Here is a 27751-nt window from a genome sequence, read left to right as displayed (position 1 = left end):
ATAGGTGGACAGCTTGGTGCTTTGCTTCACGCCTCTGTGTTCCCCCCAGAAGCCTGCGTGAGACTCACGTGGCCTTGTTCCTGCCTTGAGGGCGCCTTGATCAGCTGCTGCCTTGCGCCCGTAGTTTCTTCCCCAGAGATGTTCCCAGGTGAACTCACCCAATTCTGTTGCTTCCTGAACAGATCTGGGTTCACAGTGCCCACAACGCCAGTGGCTACTTCACCATTTATGGAGACGAGTCCCTCCAGTCAGACCACTTCAACTCAAGGTTAAGTTTCGGAGACACGCAGACGGTCTGGGCGAGGACGGGCTATTTGGGGTTCCTGCGGAGGACGGAGCTCACAGACGCAAACGGAGGTAAGAGCCCAGGCAGGTGGGTCGAGAAGCCAGGTCCCCAGGCCCTGAGAACTTGTGTGGGTTTGGGGCCCCAGCCCCAGGGGCTCCTCGCACATGCTGGCTGCAAACCAGCCAGGAAGCAGCTGAGTACGGAAGAGAGGATGGCGGGGGTGAGAGTGTCCACGCTGAAGCCGCACGTCGTGTCCTGTGTGCTCTCACAGGAGCCAGAGTGTGCCCTGCCCGTGACACCGCGCCCCTAAGTGCAGTGGACAGACCCCCGCCCCTCCTGCAGCCGCCCAGTCCCAACGAGGCCCGCCCGCAACCCCAGCTGGGCGGTGGCGGCAGGACCTGACAGTGTGGCCTGTCAGGAAGGAGAGGTAGCCAGGCGCTCGGGCCGTGGTCGCATGGAGGCTGCTGCTCCCGCGTCTGAGGGCGGCTGGTGCCAGGCGGGGAAGTTAGGAAAGATGAAAATGTAAAGTCCTACTTGCTATTAAGCTCTCAGCTACCAGTTCTACTCAAAACAGAGGCAGGACTCCGTTATTTCAAAGGATGGGAGCAGAGATTTCTTGGTGAGATCCTGTCAGACCCCAGCCCCAGGAGGTGACTTTCAAGAAGGCTTCCAGACACAGCTGCATGGCAGGAGCTCTGTGAGCCTGGCTGAACTGGCATGAATTTAGGGGGAAAGCAAAGCACAAACATATTTTGGCATCGTGTTTGTATCATGTTTGCAATTTGGGAAAACCATAGGCTATTTTATTGGAGGGTGTTATCTGGGATTCCCAGGACCTCCTCAGGAGATGGGATAGGTCCCACCCTGTGGCATTTGGGTTGGGGGTGCTGGGACAGCGCTGTTGTCCTCAGCTCTGTGACCACCCCCCCAAAGGCTGGAGTCCCTGCTGTATTAATAGTTAGAGGCCAGCAAATAAAGGTCCTCATCTCATCTGACTTAAAACTGGAAAAGACTTCTTTTCTGGTATTCTGTATGTCGATCGCTTCTTTCAAATACTCTCGGATATACTTACCACCCTAAAGGTTGAGGGTGTCTCCTTACTTTTAAGGAAAGACGGACTGACCGCATGTTGCCACTGTCCGAGGCTTGCATGAGTGAGAAGACGTTTCACGGTTACATGAGCTAAGGAAATCTTTGTTTATGAGCATTATCAGAAACTCTGCTTTTTTTCCTACTGAGAGGTAGAATGAGTTTAGACCTCATGTGATGACATCAGAGGGAACCAGGTTTAATTTTGGCTCTGCTGCTGCACCCTGACCCTAGGGCTTTGGGAGAGCACCCTGAGGGTTGGGGCATGTCTGCCGGCCCCACTGGGGCTGAGGGCTGCAAGGAACGTGGGCTGGCCTACTGCAGGTGCACAGAAGCTGGTCCGAGAACGCACTCTACTCCGTGGTGTTGAGGTGCGGAGCGACGTTACAGGTGTGAGAGCAGCCCTCCCAGGAGACTGCAGTGCTGGCCCGGGCATTTCCCTGGGAACACAGCGACCCTGGTAGAAAGGAGCTTGCTACCCTCGCTCAGTGGCCCCACTCCTTTGCATCTCGCAGTCAGGAGTAGTTTTAGACTTTGTTTTTAAGCAGCTCGAGCACCGTTGTGGCGAAGTTCACACACGTTTTCCGTTCCCTACACAGAGCGCCACGATGCCCTGTATGTGGTGGGGGCTCTGGATGAGGCAATGGAGCTGCGGGGGATGAGGTATCACCCGATAGACATCGAGACCTCAGTCATCAGAGCCCATAAAAGCGTCACAGAATGGTGAGTAGTGGGTGGGCGTGTGCACAGTGGCACGGGACAGAGACTGTGTGGCATTGGGAATGGACGGGGGGCCTGTGCAGGAGAGCCTCGGCTTTGGATTGTAGACCTTTACCTTCGGGGCTGATAACTTAGCCGCCAAAGGGCACTCTTGGCGTAGAGTCCACAGATTACGTGTTTGCCTGAGAACGATGCGCCTGGAGGGCGAGTCCCGGAAATTGTCACTTACTTGTGTTGAGTCTGCGAGAGGGTCACATGGGGAAAACGGACTGCACACAGGCGCACGAGCAGGCACTTCAGAGTGAGGGTCCTTCACAGGCCGTAAGGCTCAGACGGGAGGCAGTTACACCAGATGCCCTCCAGCAGGCCGGGGGCCCCGGGGCCTGTCCTCCTGGAGCTGGGCTCCCTCCCTCCCTGGTCCATTTGGTTGGCGGTGTTGACGGTGGCCCACGGTGCCTGGGGCTGGCCTGGAGGCCGCAGCGTGGAGCCCTTCCTCAAGCTCACGGAGCGCCTTCACGTGGTGTTTAAGAGTGAAAAGTGGCTCAGCACCCGTAGCTGTAGGTTTGTGCGTTTGGTGGGTCCCGGAGCCAGCAGAGGCCTGACGAAGCTGCTCTCGAACCCAAAGGGAGGCACGTTCCGAACTGTCTCGTGAGCGGTTTTTCCTCGTGGGTAGATTGGCCTGAGATGGTTCATTGCGTCATGTGAGTGGATTGCAGGCTGGTTATCTGTTGGCGCTTACTGAACGGGAACACAGAAAGCTTGGCGGGATGGAAGAGATGGGAGAACCATCACTCCCTGCACGGTCCTGTGCTTCAGACTTGGACGCGGGCCTGCTCTCCCCGAATCTGCGGAGGCTGCCTGTCCGCTTGCGTGTAGACAGGAGACGGAAGCCCTAGAGAGACCCCGGCCCAGAAATGGCACCGGGCCGCACCCCGGTTACAGCCTTCCAGCTCTGTGTCTGTGAGAAAATACTTCAGACTGGTTTGCACCGCCTCCCTCTAGCGTTTTCTGTGTAGTTGCAAAGGGCTGTCTGCCCCTCGCAGGTCTGTGGCAGGTGCTCCTTGCTGCCCCTTGTGGGTTTCTGTTCCAGGGTTCAGGGTTTTGTTCTAAGCACTGCTGTTGCCACCTGCTGTGTGGCCTCACCCGAGGCGTGTCAGGCCCCATGCTCCGCTCTGTTCACGTGCGCACCGGAAAGACAGCGGCTTGATTGTGCTGGGCTTTGTCCGCCGGCAACCGCCCAGTGCAGCCTACTATGTCGTTCTTGCTCCTTCTTCCTTCCCTCACCGGGCCTGTGCTGCTCCGCCAGCGCACCCTGTCAGGTATCTCGGACCAAGGCTGACACCTGTGTCACTCGATGTGACTGTGCACAGCGGCACAGTCCCGCTAGCCACATCGTTCCCTTCTCATCCGTCGTCTCCAGAGGTTGACATCTCTGGGCCTAGGAAAGCTCTGTTGGGAGGAGAGAGATGTTGGCCCACCCACAGCTTCCTAGAAAAGCCCTCCCCCATCCAATACAGAAATCCAGCCTGGTTCCTAATGCTGTGTCCTCAGTGTCAAATGCTATAAATAAATTATGCCCAAAGTGGCTACTATGTGTATCTAACCTGTGATATCACAAACTCAGGATGGGCTCACTCGGGCCATGCAGAGCAATATTTTAGAGTCACAAAGAGTCCCACCAGCACATCTTGGGAACACACCTCGGCAGGACTGTTTCCTTGGGTACACGCGCTTATCACCAGGCCAAACCCAGGAGCAGTAATTTGTCGAACACATTCCCTGCTCTTTCCTTCCACATTAATGTATTTACTGGTCGTTCTAAACAAGATGTGTGGAGTTTTTTTTTCTGAATAAATGTGTTCTGAAGCTATTAGAAAACACAGTGAGTCTCCCCAACACTTGCTGCCCCATAGAACCTCTGTGCATCTGGCTGGAGGAGCAGATACCAGCAGCCCCCTGCAGGCCCCTGGAGCCTGGCCTCCTCCTGCACACAGCCCCTTCGCCCTGGGACCCTTCCGACCTCCGCGGCCAGTGGAGCGTGTGCACCAGGAGCAGTGGCCACTAACGCCCTCTTACTACCGCTTTCTAACGACCAACCGTGAAAGCTCAGGTGGCTGGCAGCGGAAAGCAGCACCAAGCTTAGGCTTCCACAGACTGGCCGGACCAAATACTCCGGGTGACCTTCCACTGGAAGATCCCAAATAGAATACTTCTGGGTCCATCTCTGATGTTCTTAAGGAATTGTTCCCCATACAGGTCACCTCTTGCTGCGTTCGACTCATCCCAGACTCAGTACTAGAAACAGTTACTGTGCCCCCGTGTGTGCAGTTGCCCCCTGGGTTAGCTGGCCCCAGCGTGACGGGACCCGTGGTCAGCTGCACACAAAGCTGGCGGTTCTTCTCCATGCTGCTCGTGCTCCCTCAGTGCCCCCCTCCCACTGTGGCACAGGCAGGGCAGGACCAGCCCCAAAGCCCCAGCTGTTCTCCAGCCTCTGCTGACTTACCCCTGGCCTCATTGCATACCAGCCCCAGGCCCAAGGCGGGGACACAGGTTTCACCTTAGGGGCACAGGTGGTGGGGCTCCCGTGCTACCCGACCGCGGCGTGTCCCTCGGCAGCGGCTGAGGGCAGAGGGCAGGGCCGCTGTCAGGGTGATGCCTAGCACAGAGATCACGTGCACGCGCAGCAGCCACCATGAGTGCCGCCGTTAGAAAACGCCAGCGACAGGCTTGTGTGCGGCACTTAATGAGCTGACGGCCGTGGGCTCGGAGAGATGGTCAGCGCACAGGCACATCCAAAGAGAGCCAGATGGATGGGACTTGTTGACAAGAAAGCCTAGTTGTTCAATAAAAACCTCGCTGTATAGTGATGATTTTCTCTCTCTTGCAGCGCTGTGTTCACCTGGACAAATTTGCTGGTGGTGGTGGTTGAGCTTGATGGGTCAGAGCAAGAAGCCTTGGACCTGGTCCCCTTGGTGACCAATGTGGTCCTGGAGGAGCACTACCTGGTGGTGGGGGTGGTGGTTGTGGTGGACATCGGTGTGATCCCCATCAACTCCCGGGGAGAGAAGCAGCGCATGCACCTGCGTGATGGGTTTTTGGCTGACCAGCTGGACCCCATCTATGTGGCCTACAACATGTAGTCTCGTCTCTGGCTCCCATGGACCTTTCCAGGGAAGGAAACGTTTTTCTCAGTGTCACTGAAGTTTGCAGACACGAGGGCGACATTCACTGGGATGGAGCCTTTGGTCACGCCTCAGCGAGACTCCACAGCAGTCCTGGTTGGCATGGGGGTGAAATGTGAAATGTGAATTTACCACTGAAGTTTGCTCAGAAGGACTTTGGATTACTGCCTTCAGTTTGTTGGAAAACCCATTTCAAAAACTTTCTTTTCTTTTTTTTTTTTTTTTAATTATTGGATAAGTGCTTTCTTCGTAAATGTGGTATTTTGTTAAGCCAAAATAGCAATTAAAAAATATTCTGCCCTCAAGATGGGTTCTTTTAAACAATTTATGTAGTGTGACAAAGAATTGTTTTCTCTGTTTAATGTGTCATGAAATCTTAATGACATGGACCTTGTTACTGATTTAAGCCATTGCTAGATCTTATCCTTTTAGGAAAGTTTGTTGAGGTACGAGGAAACCTTCCAAATAGCACCTTCCAATTAGATTTTAGCAGCTTTCTTTGTCGGAAATGTACTGAAGAAACAAAGGCTAGCATACAGCCTTGGAAGTTAGCATAGAGTGAGAAGGAATTATACATAAGGTGTATTTCGGCAACTATCTTGCAGATAACTTTGTACTAAACTAAAAAGATAAAATAAGTTAACTTCTTCATATGTAATTATGTACAAAACGTTTAATTTATTTTGATCTCTTTAGAAGTATAAAAGAGAAAAAACATTCAAGAACATTAAAGTCTTGTAATGTTTGCTAATATAAAAAAGTGTTGTATTATCTTGCGTGGATAGTATCACAACAAATATATATATATGAAATATAAATTCACTAATGAACAAAGGAGATTTTAAAGTTTAAAATGCAGAACCTGTCACTTGCATGGTGTCCCCTCCACTGTACTGTAGATAAAGAGAGATTCTCTCACACCCACTTTGCTGATGTGAGCAATCACAGATCGCCGGTAGCCCGGTCTAAATGTTTCTTCTAGAACCAGAGACCAGCAAGTGAAGTTATTGCCATCTCAGAGATGGGGAAGGAATTTGAGGCTAAATGTGCACTATCTTTCCTTTGCTGTGGGGGCAACAGCGAACGGTGTGCCAGCATGTGCTTAGTACGCGGAGCGGGCATTAGGGAAGGCAGGTGTGTGTGGCACTGTTCTCTTAGCTGCAAGAATTCGCTGCACAACGTTCTTCATCATTTTTGTTAGTGTCACCCCTTTTGGTCCTTGGTATGAAAAGGAACGATATTCTGTGGTCATTTGCACTGGGTTGTGTTGATTCCCCTCAGATGGCCACTGTATGGAGTGGACAGAGTGTCCGGAACAGCTTTAAGGGAAAAGACTCACCTAGGAGATCGTCTCCTCGGCCAGCTCTCTGGGGTTCCCTGCCCCGGCGTGAGCAAAACCCACAGGGAACTCGCATGAGCTGCCCCCGGACTCCTAACAGAGCCACTGGCTGGAGCAAGAAAGCCTCACAGCTGCCTTCATCTCGCCACCTGTGGATAACACGTTTCTGATTTCCGTCTCTTGCTGCTGCTGCTGCTGCTGCTGCTGCTGCTGCTGCTGCTGCTGCTGCTGCTGCTGCTGCTGCTGCTGCTGCTGCTGCCTCACACGCCTTCCAATTTTCATGTCTCACCTGTACACTCCTTGATTGAATTGGCCCATCTGTGTCCAGCCAAGAAGAGGTATCAGCTGTCCAAGCGTGATTTATCTCGTAACTGCCCCAATATGACCCCGCAGTGGCTCTCGTTGCTAGAAATGCATGACCAAGATTGTTGCTGGGCAAACTTTAGATTCTCTTTTCGTTACATTGTAGGCGATGTCTTCACCTGCCTTTGCTATATGCGCCAGCAGTAAGCCCTTTGCTAAAAGAGAGTTTTGTTTGACTTCCGAGATCCAAGGCTACTTGTTTTCTTAAAATTTTAAGTGGCATTTTTAAAACTTTGTCTGCATGTGGGGTGCATCCTTCCATCTCCACAAATTAGTTGATTTTTAAAATATTATTTGACTTCATTGCTGTGTGAATATTTCTACACGCTTCAGATACACATTCCTACAGTCTTCTGCTTCCTACGAGGGGCGGGGGGAATCCCCACCACACACAGAAAAAAGACATTTTCTTACACATACCAACCTTGTTTAAGGGGAAGGATGGTTTAAGGCTTCAGATCATGTACTGATTAGGAAACACAGTTGCAGGAGAACTTGTGAGGTCTAGCTGATGTCGGAAGCAAACAAACCAGGTGTCACTTCCAGTAGGACCTTCACATGCAAGGCGGTGCGGTTGTGAACATGGTTAGTGACGTCCTATCATCTCTCATGTTAGAGTTGAGGTCAAAGGGTTGGGGGCTGGGATCAAAGGTCATTTGTGCAAGAAAAAGGAAAGGAAACCCGTTTCAGCAATAAAGAAGGATCGTTCTGTATTAGAAATTGTGCTGTAGATAAATCATTCATGAGAATGTAACAATGTTTGTCTTGTGACCTTGTGCTTTTGAAGTCAGACAAAACCGTGTAATCAACTTGCACAAAGAAGGGTACACAATGAACATTGAAACACAGACCTAACCCAACAGGGCGGCTTCCTCATGGTGCTTGTTTATTATATATATTTAATCCTGCTTGACACTTTACCCAAGGGAAACTGTCCCTTTTATCAGTTGAATGTTAGCAGCGTTATTTCATAGAGTGTGGTGACTGGTTAGAGAAATTCATGTACTCAACCAATCACGGTTTCAAACAAAATTTTTATGTGCAAAGGACGGCAACCTTCTCGTATGTTAAACCACCAGTAAGCTTTGTACATCTGTGATAACGCCTGTTTTATATTCAAATGAACAAATAAAAGCTTTTATTTTTGTTGCTCTGAAAATAGCAGTTTCTTAATTGGTCCCCTGGAAAACTGTCTGGGACAGGTTCAATCCCAGGAAGGAAGTGACTCCTGCAGGGAAATGGGAAATGTATCTGACTCTGTTTACATAATTTGTTGCATTACTTATTAGTACAGATAATCATACTTTGAACAATGTTTAAATTTTGATGTGGGCATTTATTGCTTAAAAAATTCCTATGGCAACATGTTTTGTGAAATGTTTTTTTTTAATTCTTTTAAATATATCTAAATATATTTGTTCACATTTGCTGGAAGTGTACAGATTCTTGCTAGATTTGGGGGACAAAGAGTAAGCCTGAGTCCTGTGTGCAAATACTTTTGTCAGCTGTATGACAGGGGACCTCTGCATGTCAGGAAGTAGGACCAGCTGACTCTTCCAACCCAACTTGTCTTTGTTCATCTGACGACCAGAAGCTCTTGTCTTTTGCCCAAGATCTGAGAATTCTTTCAGGTTTGTGTCGCAAGGGCAGGGCAGGCGCACGGACCTTCAGCCTGATGGTTCTCAAGAACTCAGCTGTAGACACACCAAAACCAGTAGACCTCAAATGTGCGCCGCGAAGCGCCCGCGGGGCAGCGGCCCCCGCGCCCCGCCGTTCGCCCCTGAGCACCCCTGCCTGTGGCGGTGGAGACGCCCCACGCAGGCGCCTCGGACCTCGCGAGCTGGGCGCCCGAGACCCGCTGACAGACACGTGGTCCTGAGCGGCCATGCTTCGGACGGCGCGTGTGCGTGCGTGCGTGCGTGCGTGCGTGCGTCCGTGCTTTCGGCTGTGGCGGCCTGCTCCGCGCGCTGCAGCTCCACGGCGGTGGGTTCCCGGACCCGGCCGGTGACAGCCTGGGGCAGCTGGGTCTCGCCCCTGTGCGGTCGTCTGCCCTGCGGCCTCCTGCGCGCGCGGACGGAAGGCCCCCTCACGCGTGCCCCCCGTGTGCGCCCCCGCACCGTAGTAGCGTGTCGGGCCTCTAGACCCAGTGGGGGGTCCGGAGCCACCGGGCGGGACAGAGGTCGGCCGCGTTCCCGACGCTGTCACCGGGGCGTGAGCGTCCCGCGCACCTGCCATCCGGGCTGGCAGTGGGTAGGGGAAGCCTTCGTGGTTTGGCTGTGTCTGCCGCCCCCACGGCATAGATCTCTAGGCACACGACCCCTGCAGGTCGGCCCGTAGGCCTTCCTCCCCTGAGGCTCCGTTCTCGCGCGTGTGGGGACCGAGCCCCGAGAGGGAGACCGTTCGTGTGGCAGGCGGGAGGGTGGGGCGCGGCGTGTGGTGTGGCCGGGGGAGATGCGTCCACCGCCCCGAGGACAGCGTGCAGGCCCCGCCTGCACTCCTCCAGGAGCGGGCTGGAGCACTGACCTGGGAGGGAGGAGAGTGAGCGGGAGGAAGAGCCCGCCGGCGCCCAGTGCCGAGGAGGGCAGGGGGCGGCAGCCCCGCTGTGCGCATTGCTGTTCCCTGAGCCCGTGTGGACGCGTGTTCTCCGTCTTCACCTGCCCGCTCGCCATGCTGGCTCCGCCGCGGAGCCCCCGCACAGAGCGGGCGTCGTGTAAGCGCTGGCCGGACGCAGGACGTCCTGGTGGGTAAGTATCTGAGGATCCCTGTGCCCGCAGGGCTCGAGCCCGGTGGGAGGCGGACAGCTCGGGACGCGGTAGGGGCTGCTGGAGGCACGGCGAGCGGTACCTACTTTCGTCCTACGCGAGGTGCCAGCGAGTGCTGACAGCCACGCAGGCCTTGTTGCCACACGTGTGCACTGTAATGACCCGCCGTTGGAGCGCAAGTGCCTCTGCCACCCGACCAACGGCTGGAAATACCAGAAAGACGGTGGGGGGCGGCAGCCACGGGGAAAGGGGAAGGCGGTGAGAGAGGGGCGGCGCGGTTCTCGAGTGGGGGATTGGTTCCCCGGGTAACAGCACGGTAGGGAGCTCTGGCAAGCCGCGAAGTAGCGTCGTTCGAGAGCGGGCACCACGGATGCGAGCGTGCAGGTGCAGTAAGGGGGCGGGTCGGGGCAAAGGTCAGCGACTGGAGCCCGTTTCCTGCTTAGGCCAGAGCGGAGCCGAGGGGAAATGTTCCCCGTCCTCGCTGCATTGTGAAGGGACTGTGCCGAGAAACACGGGTGGATGGCAGCCCACGCCGATGCACGCTGGCTGCCCCTTCGGGAGGATGTCGGCAGACCCCGGGTCACTGCCCAGCAGTAGTGCGCCCCTGAAGCCTGAACGTGGATCCAGAGCGGCCCCCAAGGCACCCGGGACCGGCCTGGTCTTGTGCGGTAACCCTTGGTGAGTCCCTGACCCGTGGCTGTGCTTCCTGCGTCCACCAGGTGTCCCTTCTCACGCTCACCAGGCAACGGCAGGTGGAACCTGTCCTGGTCACCATCAGACGGCGTTCCATCGAGGACTAAGTTCCTGAAGTCCCCGGCTCTGGTGTGTGCTCAGTGACTAGGGCACAGCAAGCAGTGATTCTCGGGGACAGAGTGTTGTCATCAACAGGCGCCACCAGGTCCTGAGTGCGTCCGGGCTCTTTGTCACCCAGGCGACGACGTAAGCGCTTGCGTAGATTGAAAGTAAGTGGACGTGCGCCACCAGCCCTGTGCTTCCTGGAGACGGACAGGCGCCTCTGGAGATGGAGCTGGCGGGCATGGACGGGCTGTAGGGATTCCTTTGGTGACAACCGCTAATCGCTGGCGGGCAGTTATGCCTGAAAAGCTAACAAGGTGCAGCGGTTATGCCGCGTCTTGGCACCAGCTGCAGCCAGCGTTTAACCAGCTCTTTGCCAGCCTGCCGTGGGAGGGCCAGGGAGTTAAGTGGCGCGGGCTCTGCCGGCCAGGCGGTTTCTGTCTCAGCCACTCGTTGCTGATGGTGCGACACAAAGGCAGCCCTCAAGTAAGCAGACACAGAAATGTGGGTTTCGTTTCAGTTCCCCATCGTGAAGTACTATTCCATTGACTTTTCTCAACTATCTAGAAGCTTTGGGTTTAGAAGCTTTGCCATTTTTAGCTTTGGGTCCCACAGACAGCAACCACATTTGGCCCTGAGGTCATCGTCAGCTGATTCCTGTTCTAAGATGCAAAGCAGTAAGGAAACTTCTGAGAAGTAACTTTTGACTCTGATTTTTCCTTCCACAGGAAATTAGTTTCTGAGTCTGGTAGTTCGGTCTTTAAACAATTTAATGTTCCAACTTCTCTGTTGTTCCCTTATCAATAAATATCTGAGCACCAACCATTTGAAGTTGTGGGGTAAAGCGAAGGAGCCCCATCACGCTCCCAGCTTTGAGGTCTGGCAGAGGCTGAGAGGCAGCTGGTCGGAGACTGAGATGTAGTCTTGGCTGCACACAGAGGGGATCACGTGAGCTTTACTGTCTCCAAAACCAAGGGGTAAGACGAGATGATCGCCAAGGTCTCAGTTGCCCCACGTACACGGTTCTTTAAACTGACTTTCTAGCTGAAATGTGGGCATGAAGTCAAGCACTCATTTAACCTTGTTTCCTTGCCATAAACAGCTAGTTCTTGTAACAAACCTGCGTCCAGACGTGAGAACCCCCCTGGGGAGCTGGACCTGCTCAGAGAGGAAGTGACTTATTTCTCAAAGTAAACCCAGAAGGTAACTGAAGATATGCTTTGGGTTGTTTGGGGCATTGTTTTTGTTTTTGTGTTTCAGATTTTTTTGTTTTTTCGCTTGTGCAGTGGTTGCACAAGGGTGAATGTGTCAGGTTGATGGGGTCTTGGTGGGTAAAGGAGTCAGGACCAACACGTGGTTGTCACTTTCCCAGTCAACACTCCTCCCTTAACTTAGGAGTAATGGTGTTGGGGGTCCTGTACTGAACAGAATATTCCAGGGCTCCAATTTCCTAAAATGCAACAAAATCCCCCCCAAATGTCAAGATTCTTTTTAAACAGCAGAGTTCAGAATTGCTCTTAGTACCTAATTGATAATCTAGCGGCAGAGGCAACCATATTTGCTGTTGGTCCTTGACTCTGTCACCTGTTTAAGGACCTGTGGAGAGGCACTTAGGGAGATCTTTAAAGAGACCCCATGATCCTTGGTAATGTGAATAGTGAAACTCTCCATTTGGTTAGTTTAAAGTTAAAGTCAAATAATCAGGTATTCATATGTTAAATACTCTGTGTAAAAGGATCCTGCGAAAGCATGACCTGTGGGAAATGATTTTCTGCAAATGCCTTCTTTCCCCCCATTGCTGCCTCTTTGTTTCTTCCAGCCTGTCCTTCCAGATCTCTGTCTGACACAGGTACTCAGTTCAGCTCAGCCATGCGCTTGATGGCCCCTTGATGTTCAGAGAATAAGGTCAGTGGGTCTAATGGCCTTTAAGGAGTTCCTACCGTGTCTAGAGCACTTACGTGAGTATAGAAACGGAGTTCCAGGAGGCACAACGTTGCCAACGACAACAGTCTAATTGGGGAAATAAAGCTGGAAAGCAAGAATTGGACTGGTACGTTACGTGTGCACGTGTGAAGACCTCCGCTAGGAACGATGCCATCAGGGAAGGAGAAAGAGGAGACAGAGATCACTGTCACCTGCCATCAGTATCCCACCATTTACCACGTGGGCTAGTAGGAAAGCCTAAATTTTCATTTTTGAGAAAACGTAACTTTTATTTTTTTTTTTAATTTTTTTTTTGTTTATTTATTTTTGGGACAGAGAGAGACAGAGCATGAACGGGGGAGGGGCAGAGAGAGAGGGAGACACAGAATCGGAAACAGGCTCCAGGCTCCGAGCCATCAGCCCAGAGCCTGACGCAGGGCTCGAACTCACGGACCTCGAGATCATGACCTGGCTGAAGTCGGACGCTTAACTGACTGCGCCACCCAGGTGCCCCGAAAACGTAACTTTTAAAACTTTGGTATTTTTATTATAGTTGGCCCATAATGTTACATTAGTTTCAGGTGCACAGCACAGTGATTTGACAATTGTGTATGTACACAGTGTTCACCACAGTAAGTATAGTTACGGTTATCAGACAGAATTATTATATTCTTGGTTATAGTCCCTGTGTTGTACTTTTCTTTTTCATTCCCCTGATTGGTGTGTTTTATAACTGGACATTTGTATCTCTCAGTTGTCTTCATCTATTTTTACCCCCCACCCCCCCCCCACCCTCCTGGAAACCACAGGTTCTCTGTATTTGTGAGTCTGTTTCTGTTTTTGTTTATTCATTTGTTTTGTTTATTAGATTCAGCATATAAATGGAATTGTATAGTATTTATCTTTGTCTGTTTAGATCATTTCGCTTGGCAGAATACCCTCTACATCCGTTCCCACTGTCACAAATGGCAAGATCTCTTTTGTGTGTGTGTGTGGCTGAATAATATTCCTCTGTGTGGGGGGGGCGGGGGCATCTTAATCCATTCATCTGTTTGTGGACACTTAACACTGCATCCATACCCAATACTGCAGTAAACATAAGATGCATATATCTTTTTGTCCTAGCATTATTGTTTTTTTTGAGTAAATAACCAGTAATGGAAAAGCTAGATCATTTGGTGTTTCTATTTTTAATATTTTGAGGAACCTCAGTAGTGTTTTCCACAGTTGCACAAATTTACATTCCTGCCAACAGTGCATGAGGGTTCCCTTTTCTCCAAATCCTCACCAATATTTGTTATTTCTTGTCTTTTTGATACTATCTATTCTGATAGGTGTAAGGTGATAACTCATTGTGGTTTTGATTTGCATTTCCCTGATGATTAGTGATGATGAGCATCATTTCATGTGTTTCTAGATGTTTGTACATCTTCTTTTGAAAATAACTATTCTGGTCCTATGCCTATTTTTAATTATTTTTTATTGAGTTGTAGGAGTTCTTTATATACTTTGAATATTAATCTTTTATTAGATGTATCATTTGCAGATATTGTCTCCCATTCAATAAGGTTTATTTTTGTTTTGTTGATTTCTTCCTTTGCTGTGGAAAAGCTTTTTATTTTGGTGTAGTCTCATTTCTTTCTTTCTTTTTTTTTTAACTTTTGTTTTCCTTGCCTGAGATTTGTCTATAAATATGTCGCTAAGGCTGCATTGAGTTTATTTTTGTGTATGTTGTAAGAAAGAAGTCCCATTTTATCATTTTGCATATAGCAGTCCAGTTTTCCCAACACCATTTATTAAAGAGACTGTCCTTTCTCCAATGTGTGTTTTTGCCTGCTTTCTTGTATATTAATTGACTACACTAGCATGGGTTTATTTCTGGGCTCTCTATCCTGTTCACTGATCTGTGTCTTTTTTTTGTGCCAGTACTATACTGTTGGATTACTGTAGCTTTGTGGTATATCCTGAAATCTGGGATTGTGATACTCCCGTTTTGTTCTTCTTTCTCAAGATGTTTGCTTAACCAGGGTCTTTTGTGTCTTACAATTTTACAATTTTAGTATTATTTGTTCTGGTTCCGGTTGAAAGGAATTGTGTTAAATCTGTAGATTGCTTTGAGTGGTGTGGACATTTTAACAACATTAATTCTTCCAATCCGTGAGCATGATAATATCTTTCCATTTGTGTTGTCTTCATTTTCTTTCATAAATGTCAGAGTTTTCAGAGTCCAGGTCTTTCACTTCCTTGGTCAACTTTATTCCTAAGTATTTTATTCTTTTTAAAAAAAATTTTTTTAATGTTTATTTCTGAGACAGAGAGAGAGAGTGTGAATGGGAAAAGGGAAGAGAGAGAGGGAGACACAGAATCAGAAGCAGGATCCAGGCTCTGAGCTGTCAGCACAGAGCCCAACACAGGGCTCAAACCCACAAACCATGAGATCATGACCTGAGCTGAAGTCAGTTGCTCAACCAACTGAGCCACCCAGGAGCCCCTATTTTATTCTTTTTGGTACAACTGTAAATGGGATTGCTTTCTTAATTTTTTTCAGTTACTTTGTTACTAGTGTATAGAAACACAACAGATTTCTGTGTTACGTTTGTATCCTGCAATTTCATTGAATTAATTTATTAGATCTAATAGGGTTTTTTTTGTGGTCTTTAGGGATTTCTGAATATACATAATCTGCAAAATAGTGACAGTTTTACTTTTTCCTTTCCAGTTGGATGCCTTTCATTTCTTTTTTTAAAAAACATTATTTTCTGAGACACTTCCTCAATCTCAGAACCTGGACACTATATGATTTCTCCTTCATAAAGCCATTACTTTCAAGAGTGGGAAACATAACTGGCTTTTCTGACACAGGGAAGAGGGCAGAGACTTAGAACGCCAACACAGGAATCCATCCGAAACGGAAGATCAAAATAAGGCCATGGCCAGAGATCTAAGGAAAACAGATGTAAGTAACATGACTGATGGAGAATTTAAAGCAACAATCATTATTGATTCTCACTGGACTTGAGAAAAAAATGAAAGTCAGAAATGAAGAATATAAAAACTGAGATTGGAATCAGTCTTGATGCAATGAACACACGCTGGAAGAAGCAAAGTAATGAATTAGTGATTTAGAAGACCAAATGATAGAAGATACTGAAGCTGAACATAAGAGAATAAGAAGAATTATGCAATATAAGAATAGACTTAGGAAACTCAGTGACTCCATAAAACATAAAAACATTTATATTATAGGAGTCACAGCAGAATAGCAGATAGAAAAGGGGGCAAGAATTTATCTGAGGAAATCATAGATGAAAACTTCCCTAATCTGGTAAAAGAAATAGACATTCAGATCCAGGGGGGCACAGAGAACTCCCATCACAATCAACAAAAGCAGGCCAAGACATATTTAACTAAATTTGCAAAATACAGTGATAAAGAAAAAATCTTAAAAGCGGCAAGACAAAAGAAGTCCTTAAGTTACAAGGGAAGTCCCATAAGGCTAGTTGAAGATTTCTCAACAGAAACTTGGCAAGCCAGAGGGAGTGATATGATTGACATTCAGAGTTCTGAATGGGAAAAATCTGCAGCCAAGAATGCTCTATCCAGCAAGGCTGTCATTCAAAATAGAAGGAGAGATAAAGAGTTTCCCAGAAACAAAAACTAAAGGAGTTCATGCCATAAAGGAACGAATTGATAATAATACAATAATATAGGGGACTTTTACACCCCGCATACATCAATGGACAGATATCTAAACAGAAAATCAACAATGAAACAATGGCTTTGAATGACACGCTGGACCAGCTGGACTTAACAGATACATTCAGAACATTCCAACCTAAAACAGCAGAATACACGTTCTTTCAGTTGCACATGGGACATTCTCCATAATCACATACTAGGTCACAAAGCAGGCTTCAACAAATACAAAAACATTAAAATCATACCATGCATATTTTCTCACCACAAGGCTGTGAAATTTGAAGTCAACCAAAAGGAAAAAAAATTGGAAAAACCACAAGTACATGAAGGTTAAACAACATGCTACTAAACAGTGATTGGGTCAACCAGGAAATGCAAGAAATTTAAAAAATATATGCAAACCAATGAACGTGAAAACATGACCGTCCAAAACCTTTGGGATGCAGCAAAAGTGATCCTAAGGGGGAAGTATATAGCAATACAGGCCTACGTCCAGAAGCAAGGAATGTCTCCTCTTTCATTTCTGATTTTGAGTCCTCTCTCTCACTTTTGTTTTTTGATGAGTCTGGCTAGAGTTTTATCAATTTTGTTTTCAGAGAACCAGCTCCTGGTTTTGTTAATCTGTTCTGTTTTTGTTTTATTTCATTTGTTACTGCTCTAATCTTTACTATTTTTGTTCTCCTTCTGGTTTTAGGTTTTGTTTGTTCTCTTGCTAACTCCTTTAGGTGTCATGTTAGGTTGTTTATTTGAGATTTTTCTTGCTTCTTGAGGTAGGCCTGTACTGCTATAGACTTCCCTCTTGGAATAGCTTTTGATGAATCCCAAAGGTTTTAGACCCGTGTTGTGTTCAGTTTATTTGTCTCCCTGTAGTTTTTTTATTTACTTTTTGATTTCTTGGTTGACCTGTTCATTGTATAGTAGCATGTTATTTAACCTCTCTGCTATTGTGTTGTCTCCAGATTTTTTTCTTGTGGTCGATTTCTAGTTTTATACCACTGTGGTTGGAAAAGATGTGTGATATGACTTCTACTTTTTGAATTTGTTTAGACTGATTTGGTGGTCTAACATGTGATCTGTTCTGGAGAGTGTTCCATGTGAACTTGCAAAGAATGTGTATTTTGCTTCTCCCGGGTGGAATGTTCTGAATATGTCTGTAGATCCATCTGGTCCATTGTGTCACTTAAAGCCACAGTTTCCTTATTGATTTTCTCTTTCGACGGTCTACCCACTAATGTAAGTGAGGTGTTAAAGCCCCCTACTATTTTTGTATTACTGTTGATAACTTTATGTTTGTTAAAGTCTATTTTGTCCCATATAAGCATTGTTACCATAGCTTTCTTTTAACTTCCATTTGTATGATAAACATTTTGCCATCCCTTCACTTTCAATGTTCATGTGTCTTTAGTTCTGACATTAGTCTCTTAGCAGCAGCATACAGATGGGTCTTGCTTTTTTATCCATTCAGTCATCTATGTCTTTTGATTGGAGCATTTAGTCCCTTTAAATTAATTGATAGATACGTACTTATTGCCGTTTTGTTACTTGTTTGGGGGTTATTTTTGTAGTTCTTCTATGTTTCTTTTTCTGTCTTTTGTTTGATTGCTTTCTTTGATGATATTCTTGCCTCCCTTTCCCTTTATTTTTTGCATATATACCATAGATTTTTGATTTGTGGTCACCATTAGCTTTTTATGCAACAGCTTATGCATATAATGGTCTCTGTTAAGCTGATGGTCACTCAAGTTTGAACCTATTCTAAAAGCACTAAACTTTTACTCCCCACCCCTGTGTTTTATGTATATGCTAGCATACTTTACATCCTTATATTTTATGAATCCCTTGACTGAGTTTTGTAGATATACTTGATTTTACTGCTTTTATGCTTTAACCTCCACACATTCTGGGGTTTTTGGTTTTGTTTTGTTGGGTTTTGGTTTTGTTCTGTTTTGTTTTAGAGACAGAGAGAGCACATAAGCAGTAGAGGGAGAAAGGAAGAATCTTAAGCAGGCTGCACACCCAGCATGGAGCCAAACATGGGGCTCCATCTCAGGACCCTGAGATCATGACCTGAGCCAAAATCAAGAGTTGGATGCTTAACTTAACTGAGTCACCCTGGCACCCCTAACCCCCATATGTTTTACAGGTGATTAATCTACTACTTTTATTTTATTTATATGTACCTGTGAATTTTTTTTCTTTTCTTGGGCTGCGTTGGGCTTGTGGTGGGTTAGGCCAGATGTCTGGCAGAGATGCAGTGGCACTGAACTGTAGGGTGCCCACCCTGTGTTATCCCCTGAGGGGCTTGTCTGCCCCCAGCCCACTGGTATGGCTGCCGTTGAAGTGGTATGTGTCTTCACATACCATGGCTGGCTCTTTGTCTCCCCAGAGAAGGAGTCATTTTGGGGTGGTCCTGGCCACTTTCAGGGCTTGTGGTGCTCCTTTAAATGGACACCTACTGAGTGGGACAGGTTGAATGGGGTGGATCCACAGAAGAATGCTGGGGCAGGGCACACTCTTAGCAAAGCTAGTTGGAGGGTATTGGTGCTGGTTCCTGCAGATGTCCATGTATTGAGGCTGGAGTGGAGCGAAATATAAATGTCACCCAACAGCTCTTTCATTCTTGGAGAAATCTAGAGATCCATGCCCTTCCTGTGTACAATCTGAGATTAGTAAATAAATCATCCTGTGTACCCCAGGGGGTTTTCATACTGCTGTTCCTATGCTGTAGCTCAGTGGGGTTGTTTGTTGTGCTTTCTCTTTAAGTGCAGGAACTCCATGTCCTCCTGCTTGCTTGCTCGCTTGCTCACTCCTCGCTCACTCACTCTCCCAGAGCCAAGCCCACTGAATTTGAAAGTTCCCAATGTTAAGCCCCACTGATTTAAAAAAAAAAAAAACAAAAACCTCATGAAGTTAAGCCTCTCTGGTCTTCTAAGCTCTGATGTAGATTCATCTTCCTAGTGTGGGTCCCCTGTGCCTGCAGTGGACAGTGTGGGGTCTGCTTGTCTCCTCTCTCCATGCCTGCAGTGTCCCTCCCTCCTATGGACAGTCCTTCGGGTCATTTTGGTTCCAAACCATGTCCTCTCCCCTTTTTACCCTCTTTGATATAGCCTCTTCTGTACATTTACTTGGGGAGAGTCTGTTCTGCCAGTCTGTAGGTGGTTTTCTGGGTGATTTACACTGATGTGAGTGTTATCAGGGTTTGTCTGTGGGATGAGATAAGCTTAGGATCCTCCTGCTCCACCATCTTCCCTGGAAGCTTTACCTTTTATTTCTTTTTTCTTGCCTGATTGCTGTGGCTAGGACTTCCAGTACTGTGTTAAATAGAAGTGGTGAGAATAGACATCCTTGTCTTGTTCCTGATCTTAGAGGAAAATGTTTTAGTTTTTCACTAGTGAATATGATGTTAGCTGTGGGTTTATCGTATATGATGTTTATTATGTTGTGATATGTTTCCACTAAACCTACTTTGTTGACCATTCATATCATGAATGGATGTTGAGTTTTGTCAAATGCTTTCTCTTCGTCTGTTGATGAACACAAGGAGAACATATGCCCAAAGCCGTTGGCTTGGAAAATGAGAGGGACCAAATGTCATGAATTCTTGCAATCAGTGGGACCTAAAGCCTGGAGTTTTAAAGGTCAGCTGGCTTGGCTGGGATATATCCCAGAGGGCACTGCCCTGCTCCTAGAGAGAAGGCAGGCCAACAGCCCTGGCAGGGAGCTTGGAAATAGTGATCTGAAGAACACCTGTTCTTCAGCACACGGCGGGGGGGGGGGGGGGGGTGAGAATTATGTACTCTTGTTTTTGTCTTGTTTTGTGTGTATTGTTTTGTGCTAGTGCTAGAGACACTAGCAGCAGCCATGTTTGTATCTCATTCTGCTGTGCAGATTCCAGCACTGGTGGGCACCATTTTGGGATCCTTCCTCTAAGCTGCTAATCCCAAGGGTCCCTGCCCTGCTGAGAGTCCCCCACAGTCCTATGCTTTCACTGGGCCTTATACCTAACAGTGTGATAACCCTGTCCAGTAGTTCCCCAGCAGTAGTCATGGCCCTGCCACAACAGGAGGCACATATAGCCCACACACAGGACACCTCTGGAGCGCCTGGCTGTGGTGTCCAGGGATTATTGCACTTCTACATCCCAGAGGATGTCTCCTGCATAAATCCACTGTCTTCAAGATTGGGAGACATAGCTGTACTACCTAGTACATAGAAACAAACACAAAGAGTCAGACAAAATGAGGAGACTGAGGAATAGATTCTAAATGAAAGAATAAGACAAAAACCTCAGGAAAAGAACTAAACAAAATGGAGATAAGCAATCTACTCAATAAAGGATTCAAAGTAATGGTCATAAAGACATTTACCAAACTGAGAAGAGTGGTTTATAAGCACAGTGAGAAGTTACACAAAGATAAAGAAAATATAAGGAAGTACCAATCTAAGCTGAAGAATACAAAAACAGAAGTGAAAAATGCTCTTGGGAGAAAAAAACAGTAGGTTATATGATACAGAATAATGGATCCATTATCTGGAAGATAGGGTAGTGGAAATCACCCAAATTGAACAGCAAAAAGAAAAAAAAAACTAAAAGATAATAATAGTTTGAGGGACCTCTGGGATGTATCAAGGATATTAACATTTGCATTATAGGGGTCCCAGAAGGAGAAGAGAGAGAAATGGGCAGAAAACTTATTTGAAGAAATAATAGCTAAGATATTCCCTAACCTGAGAAGGGAAACTTTTCATGAAGGAAACAGATATCCAGGTCCAGGAGGCACAGATAAACCCAAAGCAGTCGACATCAAGACACATTATAATTAAAATGCCAAAAATTAGAGGATCTTAAAAGCAGCAAGAGAAAAGCAATTTGTTACATATAAGGGGATTCCCATAAGACCATCAGCTGACTTTCCAGCAGAAACTTTGCAAGCCAGAAGTGAGTGGCACAATATATTCAGAGTGCTAAAAGGAAAAAAAAAAAAAAACAAAAAAACCAACTTAAAACCAAGGATATACTTCCCAGCAAGGTTGTCATTCAGAATTGAAGGAGAGAGAAAGAGTTTCCCAGACAAGTAAAAGCTGAAGGAAATCCATCACCACTACACTGGCTTTACAATAAATATTAATGGGAATTCTTTAAACAGAAATGAAAAGGTCATAACTAGAAGTAAGAAAATATATGAGAGAAATAATCTCACTGGTTATAATGCAAACATATAGAAAACATAGTGGATAGACAACTTATAAAGCTAGTATGATGGTTAAAAGACAAATTTAGCAAGATCAACTAAACCTACAGTAATTAGTTAAGGCACACAATAAATAAAAAGATGTAAAAATATGATGTCAAAAGCATAAACGTGGGTTGGGAATAAAAATGTAGTGATTTTTAGGATGCATTCAAACTTAAATGACTACCGACTTAAAATAGACTGCTGTGTATATAGGTTACTATCTATGAACCTCATGGTAACCACAAATCAGAAACCTATAATAGATATACAAAAAATAAGAGCATTGGATCCACATATAACAGTAACTAAAGAAAGTTATAGGGTCTCTAAGGAAAGGAACAAGAGAGGAAGAAAAGAACAGAAGAACTATAAAAACAACCAGAAAATAATAAACAAAATTATAACAAATGAATACCTATCACTATTTAAGTGTTTATTTGTTAATGTTTGAGAGAAAGAGGGAGCACAGGGGAGGGGCACAGAGAGAGGGAGAGAGAGAATCCCACGTGGAGCTCAATCTCACGAACTCTCAGAGCATGACCTGAGCCAAAATCAAGAGCTGGACACTCAACCTACTGACCCACCCAGGTGCCCCAATCGCTGTTTACTTTAAATGTAAACCTACTAAATGCTCCAACCAGAAGACATAGCTGGCAGAATGGACTTAAAAAAATTAAAGATCACCAAATGCTGCCTACAAGAGATGCACTTTACCTACAGATACATACAGACTGAAATTTAAGTGATGGAAAAATATACTTCATGCAAACAAAATGAAAGAAAGCTGGAGTAGCAAGATTTATATTAGGGTAAATAGACTTTAACACAAAAGCTGTAACAAGAGACAGAGAAGGAGATTCCATGATGATAAAAGTGATCAATCCAACAAAAAGATATAATACTTGTAAATATTTATGCACCCAACATAGAACCACCTAAATATACAAAGCAAATTATTAACAGAAGCAAAGGGAGAAATTGACAGTAATATAATAACAGTAGGGGACTTTACATGAATAGGTAAATCATCCAAGCAGAAAATTAACAAGAAGCATGGGCTTTAACCACACGTCAGACAAGATGGACTTAATATAAACAACATTCTATCCAAAAATAGCAGAGTAGACATTCTTCTCAAGTGCACATGGAACATTTTCTGGGATAGATCACGTTAGGTCACACACAAAACTCAGTAAGTTTAAGGAGACTGAAACCATATCAGGAATCTTTCCCAACCACAATGGTAGGAAACTAGAAGTCAACTACAAGAAGAAAATTGAAAACACACACACATACGTGAAAACCAAACAACATGGTAGTAAACAACCAGGGGATCAGTGAATAAATCAAAGAAGAAATTTGGTGAGGTATTTTGTGAAATAAATATGAAAACACAATGCTCCAAAACCTAGGGGAAACAGCAAAAGTAGTTCTAAGAGGGAAGTTTATACAAGCTCACTTCAGGACACAAGAAAACAATCTAACTTTACAACTAAAGAACTAGAAAAAACAAAACCTTAAGTTAGTAGAAAGAAAACAATAATAAAGATCAGAGCAGAAGTAAATGTAGTAAAGACTAAAAAACAACATAAAATATTAAGGAAACTAACAGTTTTTTTAAAGATAAACAAACTTGATAAACCATTAACAAGACTCATCAAGAAAAAGAAGGTCCAAATACATACAGTAAGAAATGAAAGAGAAGTTACAACAAATGCCACACAAATACAAAGGATCTTAAAAGACAACTGTGAACAGTTATATGCAAACAGATTGGACAACCTAGAAGAAATGAATAAACTAGAAACGTACCATTTTCATAGACTGAATCAGGAAGAAATAGAAAATCTGAACAGACTGATTACTAGTAATGAAATTAAACCAGTACTCTAAAGACTCCCAACAGACAAAAGCCTAGGACCAGATGGCTTCACAGGTCAGTCACCAAACATTTTTTTTATTCAAGTATAATTAACATATAGTGTAATATTAGTTTCAGGTGTAGAATATAGTGATCCAACAATTCTATACATCACCCTGTGCTCATCACAACAAGTGCACTCCCTAATCCCAGTCACCTGTTTTACCCATCCCTTGCCTAACTCCCCTCTGGTAACCCATCAGTTCTCAATAGTTAGGAGTCTGTTTCTTGGCTTGCTCTCTCTTTTTATCCCTTGCTCATTTGTTTCGATTCTTAGATTCCATGTAAGTTCTACCAAACATTTAAAGAAGAGTTAATACCTATTCTTCTCAAACTATTCCAAAAAATTGAAGAGGAAGGAGTGGTTCCTAGCTCATCCTTCAAGGCTAGCATTATCCTGATGCCTAAACCAGACAAAGCCACGGAAGGAAGGAAGGAAAGGAGGGAGGGAGGGAGGGAGGGAGGGAGGGAGGGAGGAAAGAAGGAAAGAAGGGAGGGCAAAAGAGAGAGAAAGAGAAAGAGAGAAAAGAAAGGGAGGGTGGGAGGGAAAGGAAGGTAGGAAGGAGGGAGGGAGGAAAGAAGGGAGGGCAAAAGAGAGAAAGAGAAAGAAGAGAGGGAGGGTGGGAGGGAGAGGAAGGAATGAAGGAAGGAGGGAAGGAGAGAGAGAAAGAAGAGAAAGGGAAGAAAGAAAATTACAGGCCAGTATCACTGATGAACATAGATGCAGAAATCTTTACCACAATATTAGCAAATTGACCTCAACAATACATTAAAAGGATCGCACATCCTCATCAAGTGGGATGTCTTTCAGGAATTCAAGGATGATTTAGTATCTGCAGATCAACCAACATGATATACCATGTGAATAACACAAGGATAAAAATCATGATTATTTCAACAGATGCAGAAAAAGCATTTGACAAAAGTCAACATACATTTATGTGAAAAACTCTCAACAAAGTAGGTGTAGAATGTTCTTCAAAATAATAAAGGCCATATATGACAGACCCACAGATAACATCATATTCAACAGTGAAAAGTTGAAAGCTCTTCCTCTAAGATCAGGAACAAGACAAGGATGCCCACTCTTGCCACTTCAATTCAACATTATTGGAAGTCTTAGCCACATTAATTGGGCAAGAGAAGAAAAGACATCCATATTGTAAAGGAACAAGTAAAATTTTCACTATTCTCAGATAACATGATACTATATATTGAAAACCCTAAAGCCTCCACCAAAAACTATTAGAACTGATAAATGAATTCAGTAAAGGTGCATGATACAAAATAAATATATAGCAGCAGTTTCTTGCATATCTGTACACTGCTAACAAAGTAGCAGAAAGAGAAATTAGAAAACTATCCCAATTTGTTGTTGCATCAAAAACAAAACAAAACAAAACAAAACAAAACAAAACCTAGGGATAAATTTAACCAGAGAGGTTAAAGATCTGCATGCTAAAATTTAAAAAAATGCAAGATACTGAAGAAAGAAATTGAAGATGACACAAATAAATAGAAAACTACATCATACTCATGAATTGGAGGAATTAATACTGTTAAAATGCCCATATTACCCCCAAACAATCTACAGGTTCAGTGCAATCTGTATCAAAATACAAAGGCATTTTTCACAGAATTAGAACAAAGAATCCTAAAATTTGTGTGGAACCAGAAAAGACCCTGAACAACTAGAATAACCTAGAGAAAAAAAAAGAACAAAGCTGGAGGCATCATACTAGATTTTAAAGTAAACTACAAAGCTATTGTAGTCAAAACAGTATTGATATTGGCAAAAATATAGACACATAGATCAATGAACAGAATAGAGAGCCCATAAATGAATCTATGCTTATATGGTCAATTAACAACAAAGGAGACAAGAATATGCAATAAAGTCAGTCTGTTCAATAGATGATGTTCAGAAAATTGGATAGCTACATGCAAAAGAATGAAATTGGATGACTTTCTTGCACCGTTTACAAAAATAAAAATGGAATGGAGACTTAGGTGTAAGACCCAGAATCATAAAATTCCCATAGAAACATAGGCAGTATTTGACATTGGTCTTAGTGATATTTTTTGGAGCTGTCTCCTCAGGCAACTAGAACAAAAGCAAAAATAAGCAAATGGGACTACATCAAACTAAAAAACTTTTGCACCGTGAAGGAAACCATCAGCAAAACAAAAAGACAACCTTACTGAATGGGAGAAAATATTCTCAAATGATCCAATAAGGGGTTAGTACATCCAGTAAAGGATTAACATCCAAATACACAAAGATCTCCAACTCAATATAAGAAACAGTGTGATTAACAAGTGGGTGCAGGAACTGAATAGACAGTTTTTCAGAGAATATATACTGATGGCCAGTAGGCACATGAAAAGATGCTCAACGTCACTGATCAGCAGGGAAGTACAAATCAAAACCACACTGAGATACCACCTCACACCTGTCAGAATGGCTATAAACAAAACAAGAAATAACAAGTGTTGGCAAGGATGTGGAGAAAAGGTAACTTTGCACACTGTTGGTGGAAATGGTAAATTAGTGCAGCCACTGTGGAGAACAGATGTTCATCAAAAAGCTAAAAGTAGAAATATCATCTGAACCAATATTCTACTTTTAGGTTTTTATCTGAAGAAAATGAAAACACTAATTTGAAAAGACATATGCACCCTTATGTTCACTGCAGCATTATTTACAATGGCCAAAATATGGAAGCAACCTAAATGCTTATTGATAGAATGGATAAAGAAGTGGTATGTGGATACAATGGAGCATTATTACCATTTGTGACAACATGGATGGACCTAAAGGGTATTATATTAAGTGAAATAAACAGAGGAAGACAAATACAAAAACAGAGGAAGACAAATATGACCTAACCTGCATGTGGTATCTAAAAACAGAAAAACAAAGAAAATAAAACTGAAACAGACTTATAAATGCAGAGAATTAAACTGGTGATTGCCAGAGGGGAGGTAAAGGGAGAAGGGGATGGAAAACAGGTATCAGGGGTTGAGAGTTAACAGTCTTCCAGTTATGAAATAAGATACAGGGAGGTAATGTACAGCATAGGGAATGTAGTCAATAATACAGTAACAACTTTTGTGACAAAAGTTAACTAGATCTATTGTAATGACCATTTCAATACTGTACATAAATATTGAATATATCTGAAACTGATACAATATTTCATGTGAACTATTCATTATTAAAAAAAATTGTTGCCAACCCAGCAATTGCACTATTAGGTATTTATCCAAAGGATACAAAAATGCTGATTCAAAGGGGCACATGCACCCCAATGTTTATAGCAGCACTACTGACAATAGCCAAAGCATGGAAAGAGCCCTAATGTCCATCAACTGACGAGTAGATAAAAAAGATGTGGTATATATATACACAATGGAATACTACTCAGCAATCAAAAAGAAGGAAATCTTGCCATTTGCAATTATGTGGATGCAACTAGAATATATTATGAATCTATATATATGTATTCTTAGAATATATATGTACTATCAATATATTATGAACATATATATACATATATTCCTAGAATATAATATGCTAAGTGAAAGAAGTCAGAGAAAGATAAATATCATGATTTCACTCATATATGGAATTTAAGAAACAAAACAGATGAACACAGGGGAAGGGAAGGAAAAATAAGATAACAGAAAGGGAGGCAAACTATTAGAGACAAAGAGCAAACTGAGGGTGCTGGCAGGGTATTGGGTGGGGGATGGGCTAGATGGCTGATGGGCATTAAGGAGGGCAGTTGTTGGGATGAGCACTGGATGTTATATGTAAGTGATAAATCACTAAATTCTACTCTTGCATCATTGCGCTATATGTTAACTAACTTGGATTTTAAACAAAAATTTTAAAAAAGAATAAAATAGGATTAGATAAAATCCTTCAAAAATAATTGACTTATGGATGTAAAAAAGAGACAAAGGAACTCTAATCTCAATAGATTCTTAAAAAGGATATATGAATATCAGGTTCATCAAGGCCAATTGATTTTATATCAACACAGTATAGGAACCAGCTATGGAAGGTTCTTCATCATTGGAAGAGAACTTACTCAACTTTTACTTAATTGTAGGAAAATACACCTAATGTAACAGCCGAATTCAATCAGAAAGTACACGAGTATGCAAGCAAACGTAATAAAATCTGGAGCCGATAATTATCTAAAGCTCTTAATATGACATTATGGTTTTTAACATCAATATGTTTTAAGATAAACACATCATGTTTTGAAAAGCATTGTCAGGCAGAGTTTGGCAAATGCAAACAGAAAAGAAATAATGCTATTGCCGTTAATAACAAGTTCTTACTATTCCCACAAGAAAATATTCCCATGCATGGTTTCTGCAGAGTTTATATTGTGATTTACCAATATCTAAGTTACCCTTTCAT

The 27751-nt window shown here is 44.5% G+C and overlaps 1 protein-coding gene and 1 long non-coding RNA gene across 17 annotated transcripts in view; both read left to right on the top strand.

Annotated features, from left to right (window-relative positions):
• Positions 1 to 8138, top strand: part of DIP2C (disco interacting protein 2 homolog C) — a 412960-nt gene extending 404822 nt beyond the window's left edge. For all 11 annotated transcript variants that reach the window (XM_023256257.2, XM_023256255.2, XM_023256259.2 and 8 more), the window contains 3 exons: positions 183 to 357; positions 1975 to 2098; positions 4983 to 8138. In XM_023256257.2, the coding sequence (XP_023112025.1) occupies positions 183 to 357; positions 1975 to 2098; positions 4983 to 5235 (552 nt within the window). In that variant the 3' untranslated portion in view covers positions 5236 to 8138. The remainder of the gene's footprint in view (positions 1 to 182; positions 358 to 1974; positions 2099 to 4982) is intronic.
• A 2580-nt stretch (positions 8139 to 10718) lies between these two features.
• The window catches only part of LOC109501255, a 30189-nt gene continuing 13156 nt past the window's right edge, over positions 10719 to 27751 (top strand). For 2 of the 6 annotated variants that reach the window (XR_006600194.1, XR_006600191.1), the window contains exon 1: positions 17306 to 18301. This is a non-coding gene — a long non-coding RNA (uncharacterized LOC109501255). Of the gene's footprint in view, positions 11740 to 12355; positions 12442 to 15034; positions 15416 to 17305; positions 18302 to 27751 lie in introns of those variants that run through there. The other 4 variants (XR_006600188.1, XR_006600189.1, XR_006600187.1 and 1 more) reach the window with 4 other exon arrangements.

Source organism: Felis catus, chromosome B4 (assembly GCF_018350175.1).
Source record: "Felis catus isolate Fca126 chromosome B4, F.catus_Fca126_mat1.0, whole genome shotgun sequence".
Lineage (NCBI taxonomy): Eukaryota > Metazoa > Chordata > Mammalia > Carnivora > Felidae > Felis > Felis catus.
The sequence above is the reverse complement of the archived record's forward strand: the minus strand, read 5'-3'. Positions and strand labels throughout refer to the sequence as shown.